Raw genomic sequence first — 17,505 nt, forward strand, 5'->3', positions numbered from 1 at the left:
TCATCAGCGGGCGACACTCCCCAGCCAATTGCCGCCGCGGACGGGGGGAGCCTCTTCCGCCGGGCGGCGCCGCCCGCGCTGCGGCGTCACCGCGCGCTTCCGGCGGGGCCCGGGTGCGGCGGCGCGGCCCGAGGGTGCTCCCGGCGTCCCTGGAGGGCGGCGGCGGCGGCTCCTCCTCGCCTCGGGCCATTTTTGCGGAGCCGACGGGCTGCAGCGCGGGGCGAGGACTCCGGGCGTGCCCGTGGCTGTCGGGCCGCCCCACCTGCCGCAGAGCCCGGCCTGGCCTTCGGCTTCCTGCGACCCTGGCAAAGCGCCCCTGTGTTCTGGGGTGGTTTGTTGTCGCCGATTTAGCAGATAATTTATTGTTTTCCTGCGTGTATGGTAGGAGCCATTTATTTCACTCGGGTTATGAAAGAACTTAGAGCCACAACGGCTCATAAAGCTTCTTTAACTTTTCCTTGAAAGTCTAATGTTTTTAGGCAAGAAAATAGTCTCCTTACAGCTTGTTCCCGTCTTTCTATAAATGTGGTTGGTTGGGGTTGGGGTTTTTTATTGCAACTAGACTGATATTATGAATTTTCACTTGAGTGAAACTCCTACAGGCTTCATTACAGAATTTGGCTTGAAATATCCATGTGTTAAAATTTGAGGATTTGGCCAATAGCTTGTGACAGCAATTAAGACTTATATTTCACCAAGGTTTTGACCAAAATGGTGTTAACCTGTGTCAACGTGTGCTCAGTTGCAGGTCTTTGAAACATCTGGATCTCTTTACACACAGCCAGAGCTGCACTTGGCTGGAAACTATGAAGAAATATTGTGCATAAAACTTTGACAGGACCAAGAACATGGCATCTTCAACAAACTTGGATGCTGGGGCCCAGTTAATTTTAGAAGAATGTCCCACTAGCTACAGCCTTCCGCCCATGCCGGACATTAAAGTGGAGCACCAGCTTGACTCTAGCACAGAGGAAGGCCCAGCTCAGAGTGTTGCCATGGGGATGAAATTCATTTTGCCTAATAGATTTGATATGAATGTCTGCTCACGATTTGTGAAATCTTTGAATGAGGAGGACAGTAAAAATATTCAAGACCAAGTCAACTCTGACCTTGAAGTGGCATCTGTCTTATTTAAAGGTTGAGCTTTATAATGCAAATTGTTATGTGTGGAGTATGTCATCCTGTGAAGTTGGGTTTCTTATATATAAAAAAACCTCTGCCTTATGTGTGTGTTAATCAGTAATAGCTTTCAAAGATTAGTTCCCCTAACATGTTTATTACCTGCCTAAATTTCTCCTGGGATTATTTTTTAAATCACATTCTTAATTTTTTCCTTTTTTACTTGAAAAAGCAGTCACACAAAGAAATCTTAATTTAGGAAGAGCTGATAATGAGCACAAAAACAAGCTTACTTATTCTCTGTAGCATGCCCTAGAACATGCTACACGCTGTTGAATGTATGTGCCTTTGCAGAGCACTGCTGAAAGCACTATATGGTCATTCCAACTTCAGCAGCTTTCTGCAGCATGTTTTGCCTTTTCACTGGTGTGGTGACAGAAAGGGCGTAGGCCATGCGGGTGGCTTGGTTTTATCAATATGGCTGTACAAAGCCTGTAGCTGTTGTAGCAACAGTCTCCCCAGTTCTGCTTCACACCTGGAAGGCAGATGCTGCTGCAGTTTGGGATCCCTGCAGCTCATCTCCAGCCATTGCTGGGCAGCTCCATCACATTTGATCTGTGCTTTTTTATGGCTGAGCAGACAACAGAATTAGAACTTCTGTCTGTTTCCCCTTAATAATTGTGGTTTCCAGTGCTCACTGTAACATTTCAGATTGTTACTAATGTGTCTTTTCACCAGGTGGAGTTTGACCCATTTCCTATAGGAAACAAAACCACTGACCTGTTGTGGATTTTGGAGGTTTCTCTGATTTGTACTGTTGCCTGCAGTTCAGCCATTGTAATTTTCAAACTTTCTTGATTTGCAGGCTCTAAATGCTTACTAGTGGAGCTGTAGGCCTGAACGGCTAATTTAGATCCATCACTGATAGGGTTGTTTTTCTTGGGTGACAGTTGGGAACCCCTTAGAAGTAGATGTGCAGATCAGGGACCGCAGGTCAAAGATCCCTGGTAGGTCTCTTAATTTGGTTGTGTCAGCTGTAGCTATTTGATTGGCAATCAAAATGTAATTTCATTTTCATCCTGTTACTCTCTACTTTTAACTGGTTCTCTCCCAGAATTTGCACTTGGGTTTATTATGTTCATAATTATGTTTATTAAGTTCTCTATGGTGTGAATTCAGTGTGTGTGCTGCTTAGCTCCATCATTAATTATTAGTGCATGCTGCTGATATCAAAACCAATTTAGCCAATAGAAAGCTAAAAAGGTTAGTACAAATGAACACAGCCATCACTGAATGACTTCTTGAATTCTGAGTAGTGACTTGCTTTTGCGTTTTAGTGGAATAGTTCTCTTCCTGCTGGATAAATATTAATAAAGCATCTATAATGCAGTTACAATTTTATCCAACAGGATTGGAAGAAGTCCTGGTGAAGAAAATTAGTGAAGGTCATCTCCACTTGTACACTGGACTGATTAGCATGGGCAGAGGGGTGAGATGAGCAGTTACCTGACTACACAGCTGACCAGAGCTGCATTGTATTATTGCACTGGAGAGTGTTAGTGAGGTTACATCAGGCTAAGTGGAGCCATCCTACCCAATAAATCCATGCCAGGCATGTTGAAAGTCAAGATGCAGGCTTAGCTCACTTGGACACCAACTTGTCTCTGAGGGACATTGCACCATGATGAAGCTGTGGGCTCGCAGTATTGTTTTGTACCAGAAATTAATACAGCCATTTATTCAACTCTCACACAGTGGGAAAAGCACATGTCACAGAGCTTACTTAACATGGATTTTAAAGATGATACTGGTGCTTTCTGGTTTGACTTAGAATTTGTGGCGTTCTTTCAATGCTCTTAGTAGCACTAAAATCCTGTCTGTTTTATCTGTTCAATGTAGCTGAATGCAACATCCACACTTCTCCTTCCCCTGGCATCCAAGTAAGACATGTTTATACTCCATCAACTACTAAGCATTTCTCACCAATAAAACAATCAACTACACTAACTAACAAACACAGAGGAAATGAAGTTTCTACAACACCTCTGCTTGTAAACTGTAAGTATACTTTCACCTTATTGTTAATTATTTTGTGAACTTTTTTAGATGCTTGACAGTTTTTTCTGATTATTTTTATTTCTTTCATGTTGTAATTAACATTAATATAGGAAAAAAACATTGAGGTGGTCTTGTCTAATGTGGTTCTAAACACAAAATAGTAATCTACCTGTTCTGTTGAATTCATGACTGAAGTGCATTTTCCTGAAAAGATCCAATTACTGATTTAAAAAATAGATTTTTCTGATCCTTCCTGAGCTGTAAGTTAATGTGCTTCTTATACTTCATTTTAGAACTTGCGCATCTTGTAAAACTTTATAAAAATAGATGATTGGTAAGAGATAAAGACTACTACAATTGTCATGATTGTCAAGGATCTTGAAAGCCAAGAAGGCAATATTTAGGGGGTTTTGTAATTCTTAACTGTTAAGCATTTTCTTAATGAACTATTTCTCTGTAATTTAATTAATCTAGACATTATTTCCTCTATGAATTGCAAGTCCAATTTAAAAAAATAAATTGCTTGCATGGGAAAAATTAATCTGGAGCTGCAGCATAGACCTCTGAAAAAAATATGCAGTCTTTCTGACAAAAAAATAAAAGTTTCATGTAGTGATTAGGAAGAGGACAGTGAACATCTGCATATTTTGTAATTATTGGCTAATTTTATTATTATATAATGCTATATATTCCCTCCTGAGCACATTTCAGACCTTCTTCAAGTTGCAGTTAGCAAAACCGTGCACCTGTGTGGAGTTTACTGTGAGATTAGAGATTTTCTCTTTGTAATCTGTTGAAAATTATTCTGCTCTTAGTGCTTGGTACATTGTTAAAATTTTTTTTTTAAAAACACAATCATTTTATTTGCCTGGAGATGTCATGTTGTGTGGAGCTCTGTGATGTCTGAACCATTGCACATTATAGTGAGAGTTGTACTACTGTCTTTATTGAGCAGCATGACAGGTTTCCTGGTGGCATGGGATCTCTTAGATGCCATTTTTAATTTACATAGCCTTAATTTATAAAAAAAATATGCATATTTTTGTTTGATAAATGTTCTTAATGTGATCTTGGGTTGCTGACCAAGCAGCAGAGAAGAGAGCATCTTGCCTTGTAAAGAGTCGGTGTAGAAAGAATCTTTGCTTTCTAGAGTGATTTATACATTGGTTAAAAATCACCTAAATGTATTAAACTCTTTGGAAACTTTTCAGTTTTTAAGACATTTAGTTCGGAGTATAAGGTGCAACATTTCTGTGGTCTGAAATCCAAGTTCTGTACTGCACAAGCCGATGGATGTATCATGCCCAGCTTCAAACAGAGCAGGAGAAATGCTGGTGTGTGTAACATGCTTTTGCTTCCCTTTTTGCAGCATTATCAGTTCATCAGCTGGCTGCTCAGGGAGAAATGTTGTATCTGGCCACACGTATTGAACAAGGTGAGGCAGAGGGAGGTTAAATGCCTTCTTTCGTCTCTGAAGCATTTATACCCTGTCGTGCTTGACTTTTCCCCTGAAGCTATATTGAAAGAAGCCCTCAACTCTGGTACAAATTGAAGGATATTTCAGTTATCTTTCATTTGTGGATGTAGACTATTGTTTAACATCAGTCTTTTATTCACTTATTGCTATGATTTGGATTTTAAGTGGAACATAAGCATTGACAGGAGCTGTAAGTAAATAATTTCCTCCCCCTGCTCCCCAGCTATATAGGTAGTCCATGGAAAGGAGAAGTGAGAACCTTTTAGTTCTATCAGAAGATGTAACTATTTTTTAAAGTTATCTTTGTAATTTAAAACTCGTTTCTATTAATGCTGCTTTCCAGTTCTATTTAATCCATCAACATGCAGAGCTGTATATTGGTCATTTAAGCCGTGGCTCACACCAGCAGTATAGTAGTGCAACTCACTCTGAGTCATGTGATAGTCTTCAGTATGACATTTGTGTGTTCCTAATGCATACGTGACATTTCAACTCTACGTAACATATTGAACTAAGTACTGCTAATATATTCTTATTACATTATGAGTCATCAGCCATGTTTTCAGTACATCTTTGATGAAATGTTTACAGGAAAGTAGGCAATGAATCGCCAGATCTATATACTTTGTAATGAGCCACCAGTTTGGAAATAAAATTGATTCTGGAGTCTTAGTTAAAAATGCCTATTCCTGTGCTATGATAAAGCATGGGATTTTTAAAATACTTAGATACTAAAAAAATGCAACTCAACTATCAAAGTGAGCTAGCTGTTAAAAGTTACTTTTCCTTCTTTGAGCTGCACTAGAAGTAGACCTTAATTGTTTCCACAAAACACCCTATTGATGACACGGACTTTGAGGGAAATAGTGTTATACGATCTAAATTGCTTTACAAGTTTGTGTGGCTCACTCTATTGAAAAATACACTTTCAGCAGTATAATGCAGAATGTACCTCTTTATTTTTCAAGCAGCCCTTCTCTTCTTTGCAAAGGTAAGGTGCAGATTACAGACAATTTACAACATTTGTGAGTAAAAACAGGACTTGATTTATAGAACGTAAAAAAACCCAACAAAACCAACCACACCCAAATATTAAATTTTACATCAGTCAGTTGGTTTATTTTTTTTCTTTCTTGGACAAAGATATTTGCACCACTACTGGCACAGAATTTTATTTTTTAGAGTTAAGATGAGAGTGACGTGTAGGACAAACTGTTACCTCAGTCCCTTCACCACAGATACATCAGCGTATTTCACCAGCTCATACAGTGAAAGGGATTACTAAATTACATATTTTTCTTTAAACAGAAAATGTAATCAATCATAAGGATGAAGAAGGATTTACCCCTCTGATGTGGGCTGCAGCTCATGGGCAGATAGCAATAGTGGAATTTCTCCTCCAGAATGTAAGGAAAAAAACCACATTTCATTTTAAATGTATTTGCTTTTTTGTTCAATTTGCCTTCTTAAGTTTGTCAATGCTGCTATTCACTTAAAACTCTTAAAGTTAAGTTCTGTGTAAAACCTCACATTTCAAAAAATGTTGTTAATTTGATATATTATTATTGTTATTTCAGGGTGCAGATCCTCAGATTTTGGGGAAGGGGCGAGAAAGTGCCCTCTCACTGGCTTGCAGTAAAGGATACACAGATATTGTCAAAATGCTGCTTGACTGTGGAGTTGATGTCAATGAATATGACTGGGTAAGATTCTAACTTGTTTTTATGTAGGGGGGTGCTTTGGTCAGAAATTTGAAATGGGACATAGCACAGACTTGGTTTTGAAAATTGTTCTACTCAGAGTTTCAAAACTCCCCTAGGATAAAAGAAGTTAGCCCTACTAGTTCTGACTTCTGGTGAAAAAAGAATGACACTGATGCTGAGCCCTTGTAGAAGGGTGAGCTTACAGTCTAAACAGTTTACAAAAAATAAAGGATGGAAACCCTGAATAACCAAAATAGAACCTCATTTTTATAAAACCTGTGATGTCTCTTACTGATACATAGATGTATATTAGTGAATTAAGGAATTACATTTGTAGACTGTTCAAGCATTAAGTGTCTAAAGCTTTTCCCTGCCTTTGCAGAATGGAGGCACACCTCTACTATATGCAGTACATGGGAACCATGTGAAATGTGTGAAAATACTCCTTGGTAAGCAGACTGTCCAAACTGAATTATCATTAATAATGAACTTAACAGTTCTCACTGTCAAAAATATGAGTTACTTTTCCTCTTTTACATAGAAAGTGGTGCTGATCCAACTATCGAAACAGATGCTGGCTATAATTCTATGGATTTGGCTGTAGCCTTGGGCTATCGTAGTGGTAAGTATTGAAAATGTAAATTCTGGGATTTTTATTTTTACTGCTGCTTGTTGATGTAGCTGCTGTAATGGCCTTCAAGAGGCTTTGCAGCTGTAAGAACATCCCTATCCTAAAAGTCTCAATACACATAAATGAATATGCCCAAAATGGGTAGGAGCTTCCATCTCTGTCTTGGAGAATGAGGTACTTGGTAAGGAAATGGCACAGACCTAGGTCAGCATCTGCAGGCACAAATTATGGTATGCAGGGCTGATGCAGCCATCATCCCAGACAAGAGAAGCTGAGCTGCTCCCTGCCCTCTACAGAGGAGTGTGTGTTGCACTAGATGATGAGAGGCTTGCAGCCCTCCCGAACCCTCACCCTGGTGTTCTGCTGACTGGCACAAAATGATGTAGTTTGCAAAACCTTCTTCCACTGTCAGACTAGCTATAGCTCTAGTTTATCTTGGAGGCAGGCAGGAATAGTGCCAGCATCAGTGAATTTGTCTACCTTACTTGATTCTGGAAAACAGAGGCAAAGAAGGGACTCTTCATTGTTGTTCCCTCATACTGCCTTCATTTTGAAAGCTGTGATATGTCTGCCATTGAGAAATGAAGTGAATCCAAAAATAAACCCACCACTCCAAGCAGAGCCCTGTGCTTACGGAGGGGCAATGCCTTCACAGATCTCTAGATATAGGACTACTTCAAGAGTTCAATCTCAAAACGTTCCACAGAAGTAGTTTCTAATAGAAGTTTTTGCCTGATTTCCTTTTATGGGCTTAAAAATGTCTTTCCATATGCTATCTGCCTATTCAAAGAAGAGAACAGATCATCACCTCCAAAAATTATCCTTACCAGGTGTACAGCTTTTGTATTAGATGAGGCTTTTACTTGCTGAAGGGATGAAACACTCTTCCCACCATGAATTTATTCCGTCTGTTTTTTACTAAATGATTGTACAGGACAAGCTGGCATCTGCTAAAGATGTGAAAAAACACTGAACACTGTTTAACCCAATTTGTTTCTCTACTTTAGTTCAACAGGTTATTGAGTCTCATTTATTAAGGCTACTTCAAAATATCAAGGAATAATGGTTGGCTCTTCTGCGGGTGTCCATTCTTCACTTGGAGATTTGAACTGCTTTTTAGCCCTGTAATCAGTGACAAAAATTGGTTGTTTTGTTAACTTTATCTCTGTTCAAGTATTTGCTGGTTTTAGTTAAGCTTTTTAATATGCTTTCACTTCTTTCAGTGTTGTTCATGGAACTATGTGATGTCATCCTTAAATATTTTTTATATAATTTTAGAATAAGACGTCAGTTGTTGTGCATGAAAACCTGTAAATAAAACCAGTTGTGACCATCTGTATGTTTACATTGAGTGCAGTGGGTGGCACAATGCCAGATGTCCTGCTTGATCACAACATTGATACACAGGAAAAAATCTGTTTAGTTATTGAGGTATATTACCATAGAAGATAAGTGTCTTTGCTATTAATATTACCAAAATGTGATTGTTTTCACAAGCCACAGTTAGTACTGCTGTGTCAGCTTTTGGCTTTGGCAGATTTTTAAGCTGGTAGTAAGTTGAAGGACTTCATACCCCATTCCCTTCCCCTGTCTCTGCATTCCAGTTGTAGTCCTGAAACAACTAGGCCAGAGTGTCCTAGGTAGAAATTTCTCTGGTTTAAGGAAGGCTTATTTCAAGTGCAGAATTCCCAGATCCTAAATATCCTCCCAACAGTGGCTGAAAGCAGGTGTCAGCTGTATGGGAAGAGAAGCCAGAACCTACTGCATTTCAGGCTTCTCCAGCCAAATTGTGGGTCATAGTATCATAGAGTATCTGAAGTTGGAAGGACCCATAAGGATCATTAAGTCCAACTCCCTGCTCCTCACAGGACTACCTGAAACTAAACCATAGGACTAAGGGGGTCATCCAGACTCTCCTTGAACTCTTGACAGGCTTGGTGCTGTGATCACTTTCCTGGGGAGCCTGTTCCAGTGACTGACAACCCTCTCAGTGAACAACCTTTTCCTGATGTCCAATCTGAACTTCCACAGCTTCATTCAATTTCCTTGTGACCTACTGTTGGTCACCAGAGATCAGCACCTCCCCTTCTGCTGGCGCCCTTGAGGAACATGTAGACTGGCATGAGGGGACCGGCACCCCTCTTGGCCTTCTCCAGGTGGAGCAAACCAAGTGACCTTAGCCGCTCATCCTAAGTCCTGCCCTCCAGAACTTGTGCCCTCTTGGTCACCTTCTAATACTTTGATGTCCTTCTTATATTGAGGCACCCAAAACTTCACACAGTACTTGAGGTGGGACTGTACCAGTGCAGTCTGGAGTGGGACAATCACATTCCTCAACCGCCTGGCTGTGCTTGATGCAACCCAGGGCACAGTTGGCCCTTTTGGCTGCCAGGGCACACTGTTGACCAATACTCAACTTGCCATCAACTCAGGCCTCCAGATCTCTTCCTGTTGGGCAGCTCTCCAGTCTCTCATCACCCAGTTTAGGGGGGATGTCCCAGTGTAGCTGTTCAGTTAAAACAGCAATTATGATTTTAAAATAGTTGAAAGGCAATGTTACCTGGCTTTCTATGACCTCTGAACTGAAACTACAGTGAGTGACAGAATGCAAGTTTTGCACAATAGCCAAGCTTTTAGACTATTCAGGAGCTTTTCCCTTTACAGTGCATATGGATACACCATGTTGTCTTGACATGTTTCCCTAAGCATTTATCCAAGGTATCTACCAGAGGTCTGGCATCTCTTCACATGCACAGCCCCTCATCCCTGCCTTTCTTCCCCATTCTGTGGGTAGTGAGCTCAGTCTCCAATTTGCTCTCCAACTAGAGTACACACAACATGGCTGGACCCAGGTGAATTGCTGTATTCCTAACACAGCATCTACCATATTTAATTTTTCTATTAGAAAATCATTCCATACACCAAGGAAATTAAATTACATGCACTGCAATATGAGCAAAGGTACTGGAACACTGGTAAATAATCCAGCTAAGTTCTTTGCATCAGAGCCAAATAATTAATTCAAAATGCTAACTTTGGTATTTCAAACTGACTGAACATACAGTAAGGGAAGATGCAGCAGGAGAAAACAAACAAACAAACCTCAATCCAAACCTACATGGATGAAACCTGAGCTTGTGGCCAAATTTCTCTCTTGACTCTACTGAACCACCTGTGATGTATAAAAGGTGTAGAAAGTTGTTTGTGATAGAGACAGTCCAGAGCTCCATTTCTTTCAGGAAGCTGAAATCTGAAACAGAATGAACTTTAAGGGAGGTGAAGCAAGAAAATGTAACTGGTCTCAGCAGGTGTGGCTGAAATCCTTGCTGCATTTAAGTGAGCATTTTCTGTCTCCCAGGCTTTGACACTTCTATTTTTATGCAGGGTTTACATCAGTTTTACATTATCATGCATGCTTAAATCAGATGAAAAAGAGTAAACCTGACATGCCTTCAAAGCAAGGGAGGGAAACTGTTTCATAAACAAAACCCAGAAAAATACATTTATTGTAAGTAACTTTAAAGTAATATGAAATAGCAATTCAGTTGTATATTAGAAATAATGTGATTTAATGGCCTTTGTAAAATCAAATGTTGAACTTCCATGTTTGTTGAAAAACAATGCAAATAAAACACATTTTCTTGAAATACCATCGCTTGAGCCCTTTCTGATTGATGTTTAAGACCTCTTACATATAGACATGCTATATAAGCATGCATAAAGAACAGAATTTCCTTTTCCTGCATTATTTGTGTTACAGAAAGTACTTGTTTCAAATTATGAACCTTCAGTATATGCTTTGTATTTTTTCTTGAACTTCCGTCAGCATTGAGTTAATATATAGGAAATAAATTGACTAATTCTTAAAACTGTTTCCTCAAAATGTATCCTAGAAAATGCCCTTTTTTATTATATAAGAAGACAGAAAAATAGAGCAACACAGATCAAGACAGCAAAATGTAAAATGTTTTCCATCTTTTTGCTATATAATTTCAAGCAATTGCTGGATAATCACTACACATCCCACAAAACTGAGTACAAAGGTAAAGATGGTCATCTTTCGGAAGCATCTTCCTGCACTAAAAGCCCTTTTATATAACACAATATTATGCTGCTAAAGCAATGAACATTAAATGGAAGTTTTCTGTGGCTCTTGGGAGAGCCCTGCAGGGAACAGCTAGCAATATTTCATAAGCTGTGATTTAGACACTCTGAGGAAATGCAGAGTTAGCAAACTGGGGAAGGGGGGGAAGACATAATAATCTATGCAAAGAAAAAGCTTTACTCACTGGAAAAAAATGACTGTCAAGAAAGCAGAGACAACTGTTGATTTTGCAATATTAACAGCATGCATCATTCCACATACTTCACGTTGCTCTGAGGCACAATGATGGATTTTTGTTTCTATTGGTGCAAATACTTCTCAGTATTGAGTTTTCTTTGCTCATAGTGGAAAACATTTTAAAGCCCCTAATTCAGCACTGATAATCATTTTGAAACGTCAGCCTGCTTGTTTTGTTTAGGTGAACTATTTCTGTAGCCTCTGATGGGAGGGAGAAAACAGTGAGTTACCTTTGAACCACACTCATAGGTCTGAAGGCAGCAGGGTTTCCTTTGCCAAGGCACCAGAGGAGTTTGAAAATTCGGCAATCAGAAACTTAACTCCCCAAACCTTTTACCAAAAACTGTTGCAAATGTAATTTCTTATGGGAATGTTAATAACATTTTACATTTCAACTTGAATTACAGCATAATGTATTTCAGAATGTTAGCAAACAAGTTGCTTTTCCTGATTAACTAAATTATTTGTGCTAAATTCAATGCTCAGCATGTAATCAGAGATGTCTGCCTCACAAAGTAGATTGCCTAGCAGTTTCATGTAGTAGTGACAGCCAAATGCTCCAGAGCTGCACAAAGTCTTTGTCTCATTCATTCATATTTGACTCTGCAGGGTATTCTGGTCTATTTAACAGAGGAAATATACAACAAATTAAGCCTACGACATTTGTCAGAATATTAATGTAGAGCTACTACTGGCTGCAAAAGCTTAGAAACCTTATAGTGCAAGACAGGCTTTCGTTGCCTGGCAGGAAGGTAAAAGAAAGCTGAAGAAGAAAGCAGCTCTGTCCACAGAGGGCAGTAATACAGGTGAGAAGTAACTGTACCAAGGAGAAAAGAAAATTTTACAGATCTATAATTACACATTTGTAATTGCTCAAAGAAACTCTGGTGAGGCAATAGCCGAGATAAGAGCTGAACCAATAAAGAGAGTGAAGACAAAACACAAATAGATTGTTAATATTTTATTAAAAGACATTAAAACACTGCCTGTATGTAAAGCCATTCTTAAAGAAAATGTGACCAGTATCCCTAGTTGGTCCCAACCTAGTAATTAAGTGCATTTAGCATAATGAACATCATTTTGTGAGGCAAGCAGCCATTCTGTGGGACAGAGCACATCACATATTTGATCCCTTTCCCCTCAGTATCAGGCTCCAAAGGTCCTGTGCACTGAGCAGACAAACCAAACAGATTTCTTCTTCCCTTCCCTACTGGCCCCAAGGTCTCTGGGCACCAGGCCAATTACTCCCTTCCTTGACAGCCTGGAAGGTTCCAGGCCAACCTGGCAGTGTTGACGGCCCTACCACAGCACAGGAAAGTGTAACAGCACCCAGAGCAGTCTGTAAAACCAAGCAGTTACAAGTCCTGAGGGGGAACTTGGAGCTGAACTGCTGCTGGACAGCGAGACCAAGACCCATCGGTGGTCAGGGACCCCTCTAACATTGTCAGGTTCCTCCAAGGACTGAGGGAGAGACCCATATTCTTTCATATGATTCTTCAGTCTAGATTATTATTGTTATATTGATACAGCAAACCATGCATTCAGATTTGGCCCAATGCAGAGAGGGTCCAAGTGATGAAAAATACTAAGTTGGTATCTAGGTGATTAGAAATAATTTTATTACAAATTCTGTTATTTTACTTATAAATCGTACCACATTGATTCTGCTTGGAGAAATCCTGTGCCATTATAATAGTAACTCTGTACTTTACTAATCATAATACCCTGTTACGAAAAAAAAGCTTAAATTCTACCTACAACTTAGTACCATCATCATTCTGCTGAGGACCCCTGAAAGAACCTGTAACATCCTCAGTCTCAGGTGACAGAAAAATAAAACTATACATTTTCATCCAGACAGGATTCAGTCAACTGAGGAGTTAGTGATGTACAATGTTAGCATTACTATTTGCATGTAAATTTGATGAGCACTTTTTAACATCCTGGCCAGTCTGTTCTGGGTTTTCCAGGGGCTGTTACTAGTTCCACTCTGTTGCCTTATTTGTTCATCTGTCTTGTACTTCAAATTCCCCACTTGTATTTCAGAGACAGAGAAAGCAGCAACCTCCTGCCAGACCTTCCCAGAGTAGAGCCTCATCTCCCTTCAGCCTCCTGTGGTTTTTTCCTTAGTATATATAAAAAAAAAACAAAAACAAAACAGAAAAACAAACTACACATCAGTATCCTACACCTCTTCATGCTACACAGGGTGCTGGTGCCCACAGCATGGAGCCAAGGGATGCAAAAACAGGACCTTTGCTCTCTAACTTTTCCAAGGTCCATGTGAGGCCATCGCAGCTTCACACTGCGGCACCGGAAGCAAACACTCTCCCAGGACCATGATGCAAGATGTCCCCCACCCTTGATACTCTTAGGAGAATTCAGAAGCTGGTATCTCAATGGTATTCCTGCAGAAAGAAACATTATCACTGAACTACAAGTTGAAGGAAATCAGCTACTGAATCTTAATTACTTGGCAGAGAAACAACACAAACCTCCACTATGCCATGCACGGATTTTGGATTTCCAAAGTTGTTTTACTGTGCCTTTGACCATACATTTTTCCAGTGACCTTTAAGCAACCTGGAAGTTCACTTCTTTAAACCCTGATCATGGCTACTTAACTCACAGCCTACAGAGACAGCTGTAAACCAAGGCCAGAACTACTGTTCATTTTATATATGTTTTATAAACTTGGAACAAAAAATGTCAGAAGTAACCATGGAAGTTTATCCTAATTCTAGGGAACTTGCTCTGCCTAGTTCACATTCACAGCTCTAGATAATCCCAAGCATGAATCAGATGCAACTTCATATTCTCATGAAACTATAAAGGACAAGGCAAAGAAAAAAAGAGAGACTGTATTTCCTGGGATGATTAAAATATGTTCCATATTTACTAGGAAGCTGACTGTCAGGCGCATTCCAGTAGAGCTTTTCCTGAACACTGTGGACCAGCCTTTTTTTCCGTTGCAGCAACAGTATAAATCACTGAACTGCAGACACAGCCAGTCACTAGAATGATCATCATTAGTATTGTTACAGCAGTTCCGCCTGCATGCACCTCCTGCTGTGCAGCACATAACGCTTTCAGGAAGTACACTGCTCCCTCTGGCAATGAATGTGTAACTGGGGGAATTAGGAATCCGGTCACTTGGAACTTTAAAGATCAAAGATTTTGTTACGGGTTAGTCCTAGGAATGACGTCTGAATAGATGATTCTGTTGAGGTTGATTTGTCACCAAATTAAGCTAGCAACTCTCCAGGCACACAGGACTGTAAAGGATGTCAATCTTCAGCAGAGGAGCAGTGAGGAAACCAAGCATGCATGCAGAAATCAGCGGGGAAGGTTGCAGAGCCCAACAGAAAAGGAAGATGCAAACTGAGCACAGCAACAAGGTGGATTACAGCAGTGGGACTGTGCTGTATGCTTCATCCTTTTCCAACAACGAGAAACCTAAGTAATCTCCAAATAATCCTCTGAAAAAAAATCCTGACCTGCATTGTGGGGAACATTGTTTTGATTCGTTACATAAACCAACTGCATGTGCTCCTTTTTTTATCACTGAAATCAAAACAGGGCAAACAGAGCCACATGACATTATTTTCACAGCCTGTAAGTTTTTCTAGCACATCAGTATCTCTATTTCATAAACAGAAAACACAGCTTACAGGACAGTACCACTTCCACACAAATTCTAGGATTTATCATTTCGTAGTATTTCAGAAAGACCGATCATATCATCAAATGCTTTGATTCAACCTTTCTATATTGATGACAGCTAGAGGACACACAACAGTGTGCAATCTGCATTCAAATCTGATGTGCCAGCAATTACCCAGGCTTCTAGTACAGTTAAAAACTGGGCAAGCCCTTGCTAAACTCTATAAATCACTGCACCCTGCATTTGTAGCCATTAGGCTACATCTACATTATCTTAAATGTTATAACCTAGAGGACTCAAAACCTAAGTTGCTTCTGAAAATGCAACACAAAAACAGCTTGCCTAGCTATTCTCTATCTGTGGTATAATGTCTGCCGCAAGTACAGGGTAACATCACAGGCATAACAACACTGCCATTGTCTCCAAAAAGGCTTTTGTTTAGAAACAGTATGCACTTCTGCTCATATAAAATGTGAATGTTTCAAGAAGATTCACAGAAAATAGACTGGTGCATCCTTGATGGATCAAGTCCCCCTTTGAATTCCACTTAACGCCTGCTGACATAGTTTGTCTAATATACTATATTTCCTGATTAAACTAGAGAACTACAGAGATGGGACATACTTGAAAAAGCAGAAGTAAAAACAATTCCAGGTTCTGAATTAAATAAATAGCACTTAATTTTCAAGGTACAGAACATTAAAATAGGACAATGCTAAAATATGAGGAACTAATACAATGGGAGGTTCTGCTCTATAAATAAGAGGGCTGACACACTGAAGCAGAATGACAACCCATCTAGTCTACAGTTCCTGACAGAGGTCAGCCTAGACACCAGTGTTTATGTGCACAAGGTCACATCTAAGCAAGTCTGAATGTTATATGCTAGTGGAATAAGATGACTCAGTGAATCCTGAGACCTCTAGGCTACTCCAGCTTTCACAAATAGTAAAAAAAACATGAAAAAAAAAATCTTAAAGATCATCAACCCTGGGTAGGAATTACTGGAGCATTAAATGCTGCAGATGTACATGGGGATTGTTTATCCAACTGCTGCCCCCAACATATGCTAAAGGCAAAGCCCAGCTGCATGAGCTGGCTATGCTGGTTTCATGGTGTTTAGGAATATGGAAGTGCTCCATCTCCTCCCAGTTCCTAACAATAAGTGGTGCAAAGCAGCCAGAAGGGAAGTAAGTTCATGTTTACGTTAACTCCTCCCTTCTGCTTTGGATGTCAACCGTCTCAGTACGGACAAAAACTTGTAACAGACACCTCAAATCAATGAGTCTGCCACTCTGCTGCCACAGCTGTTAATTTTTTCACTTAATCCCATTTTTAGTTTAGGCATGAATCCTACAAACACTCATGTTCACGTTACCTTTACAAGACAAGAAGCGTTGAGGCACTAGCTGTCTCTCACCATATGTTTGCATAAAACTTGTGCCTGGTAGGGGCAGATGAATCTCTAACTAAAACACAACAAAATGTGGGTTGACTGACTTGTGTAGGTGAAATCAAACAATGTTAGAAATCAGCACAAATGCATAAGTCGTTAAAAAGCAGTTGATCTTAATAAATAGTGTAAAAACGGCTCCTACCCATGCAAGTCTGCTCACTATATATCACAGCCATATTGCTCATGTAAGTGGCTCTAATGTGGCGTTTACCACTGTCAGCTCCTGCTACTCCTGCATCTTCATCACCACATACATAACCAACACCATCCTACTGTGACTGCCAGTTACACTCAACAGGTGTGTCATGCCACAGATGTCAATGTCAAACACCAGCATCACAGACCTAGGATAGATTTTGCCCCACACAAGCATCTGCACATTGTATTTGTCCTGCACAGTCACAAGGTGCAAGAAGCCCTCCTGGATCTCAGCCGGGTCCTTAAAAGGTAGCAGTCTTATAGACACTTATTTATTAGGAACTCATTACAACACAGATGCCCACAAAATTCTACTGCTGAAAAGATGTGACTCTCAAGCCATACTCTGTCACCTCTGCAACTCCCTGATGGGGTTGCTGGAACTAACAAGGAAGTATAGCAAGACTAGCCACAGCTCCTGGACCTGTCGCTTAAACCTACAGCTTCTCTCTTTCAGTAGATACTTTCAAGACCTTCACTTCTTGCCTAATCTTATTGCAACATTTTAAACCCATCGGTAATAAGCAGTTGCAAACATTTTCCACAAGTTGTATGCTGATTGTGAAGCAGGAGACTGCTCAATTGTACATGGCTGACATGTTTCAGGTTACACCACAGGCCCACTAGACATTACTAACTCAGTTCCATCTCCATGAACTGTAGAAGCCTTCAACCAAAGATCTCTTCAAATCAACTTCAGATGTCTTCTAAAAACCGGGAGAGGAGGGCAGAACCCACATCTACATTCTTCCAGTAGTCCAAAGAAAACCCCCCAAAACCCATAAACCACTACTCATACTTAACAAAAATGTAGAATATGGATTTCAAGAGCAGCAGATACTTCCACCATTACCTGC

General features: G+C 40.1%; 1 protein-coding gene across 1 annotated transcript; it reads left to right on the top strand.

Moving 5' to 3' along the window:
* The first annotated feature begins 73 nt into the window (after nt 1-73).
* ANKRA2 (ankyrin repeat family A member 2) lies at nt 74-8,323 on the top strand. Its single transcript, XM_051642618.1, has 9 exons — nt 74-381; nt 743-1,137; nt 3,019-3,177; nt 4,547-4,612; nt 5,963-6,060; nt 6,232-6,357; nt 6,740-6,806; nt 6,899-6,979; nt 7,996-8,323. The coding sequence occupies exons 2-9, from the start codon at nt 849-851 to the stop codon at nt 8,049-8,051; spliced, it is 942 nt and encodes a 313-aa protein (XP_051498578.1). The 5' UTR covers nt 74-381; nt 743-848; the 3' UTR covers nt 8,052-8,323.
* The last annotated feature ends 9,182 nt before the right edge of the window (nt 8,324-17,505 follow it).

Source organism: Apus apus, chromosome Z (genome assembly GCF_020740795.1).
Source record: "Apus apus isolate bApuApu2 chromosome Z, bApuApu2.pri.cur, whole genome shotgun sequence".
NCBI lineage: Eukaryota > Metazoa > Chordata > Aves > Apodiformes > Apodidae > Apus > Apus apus.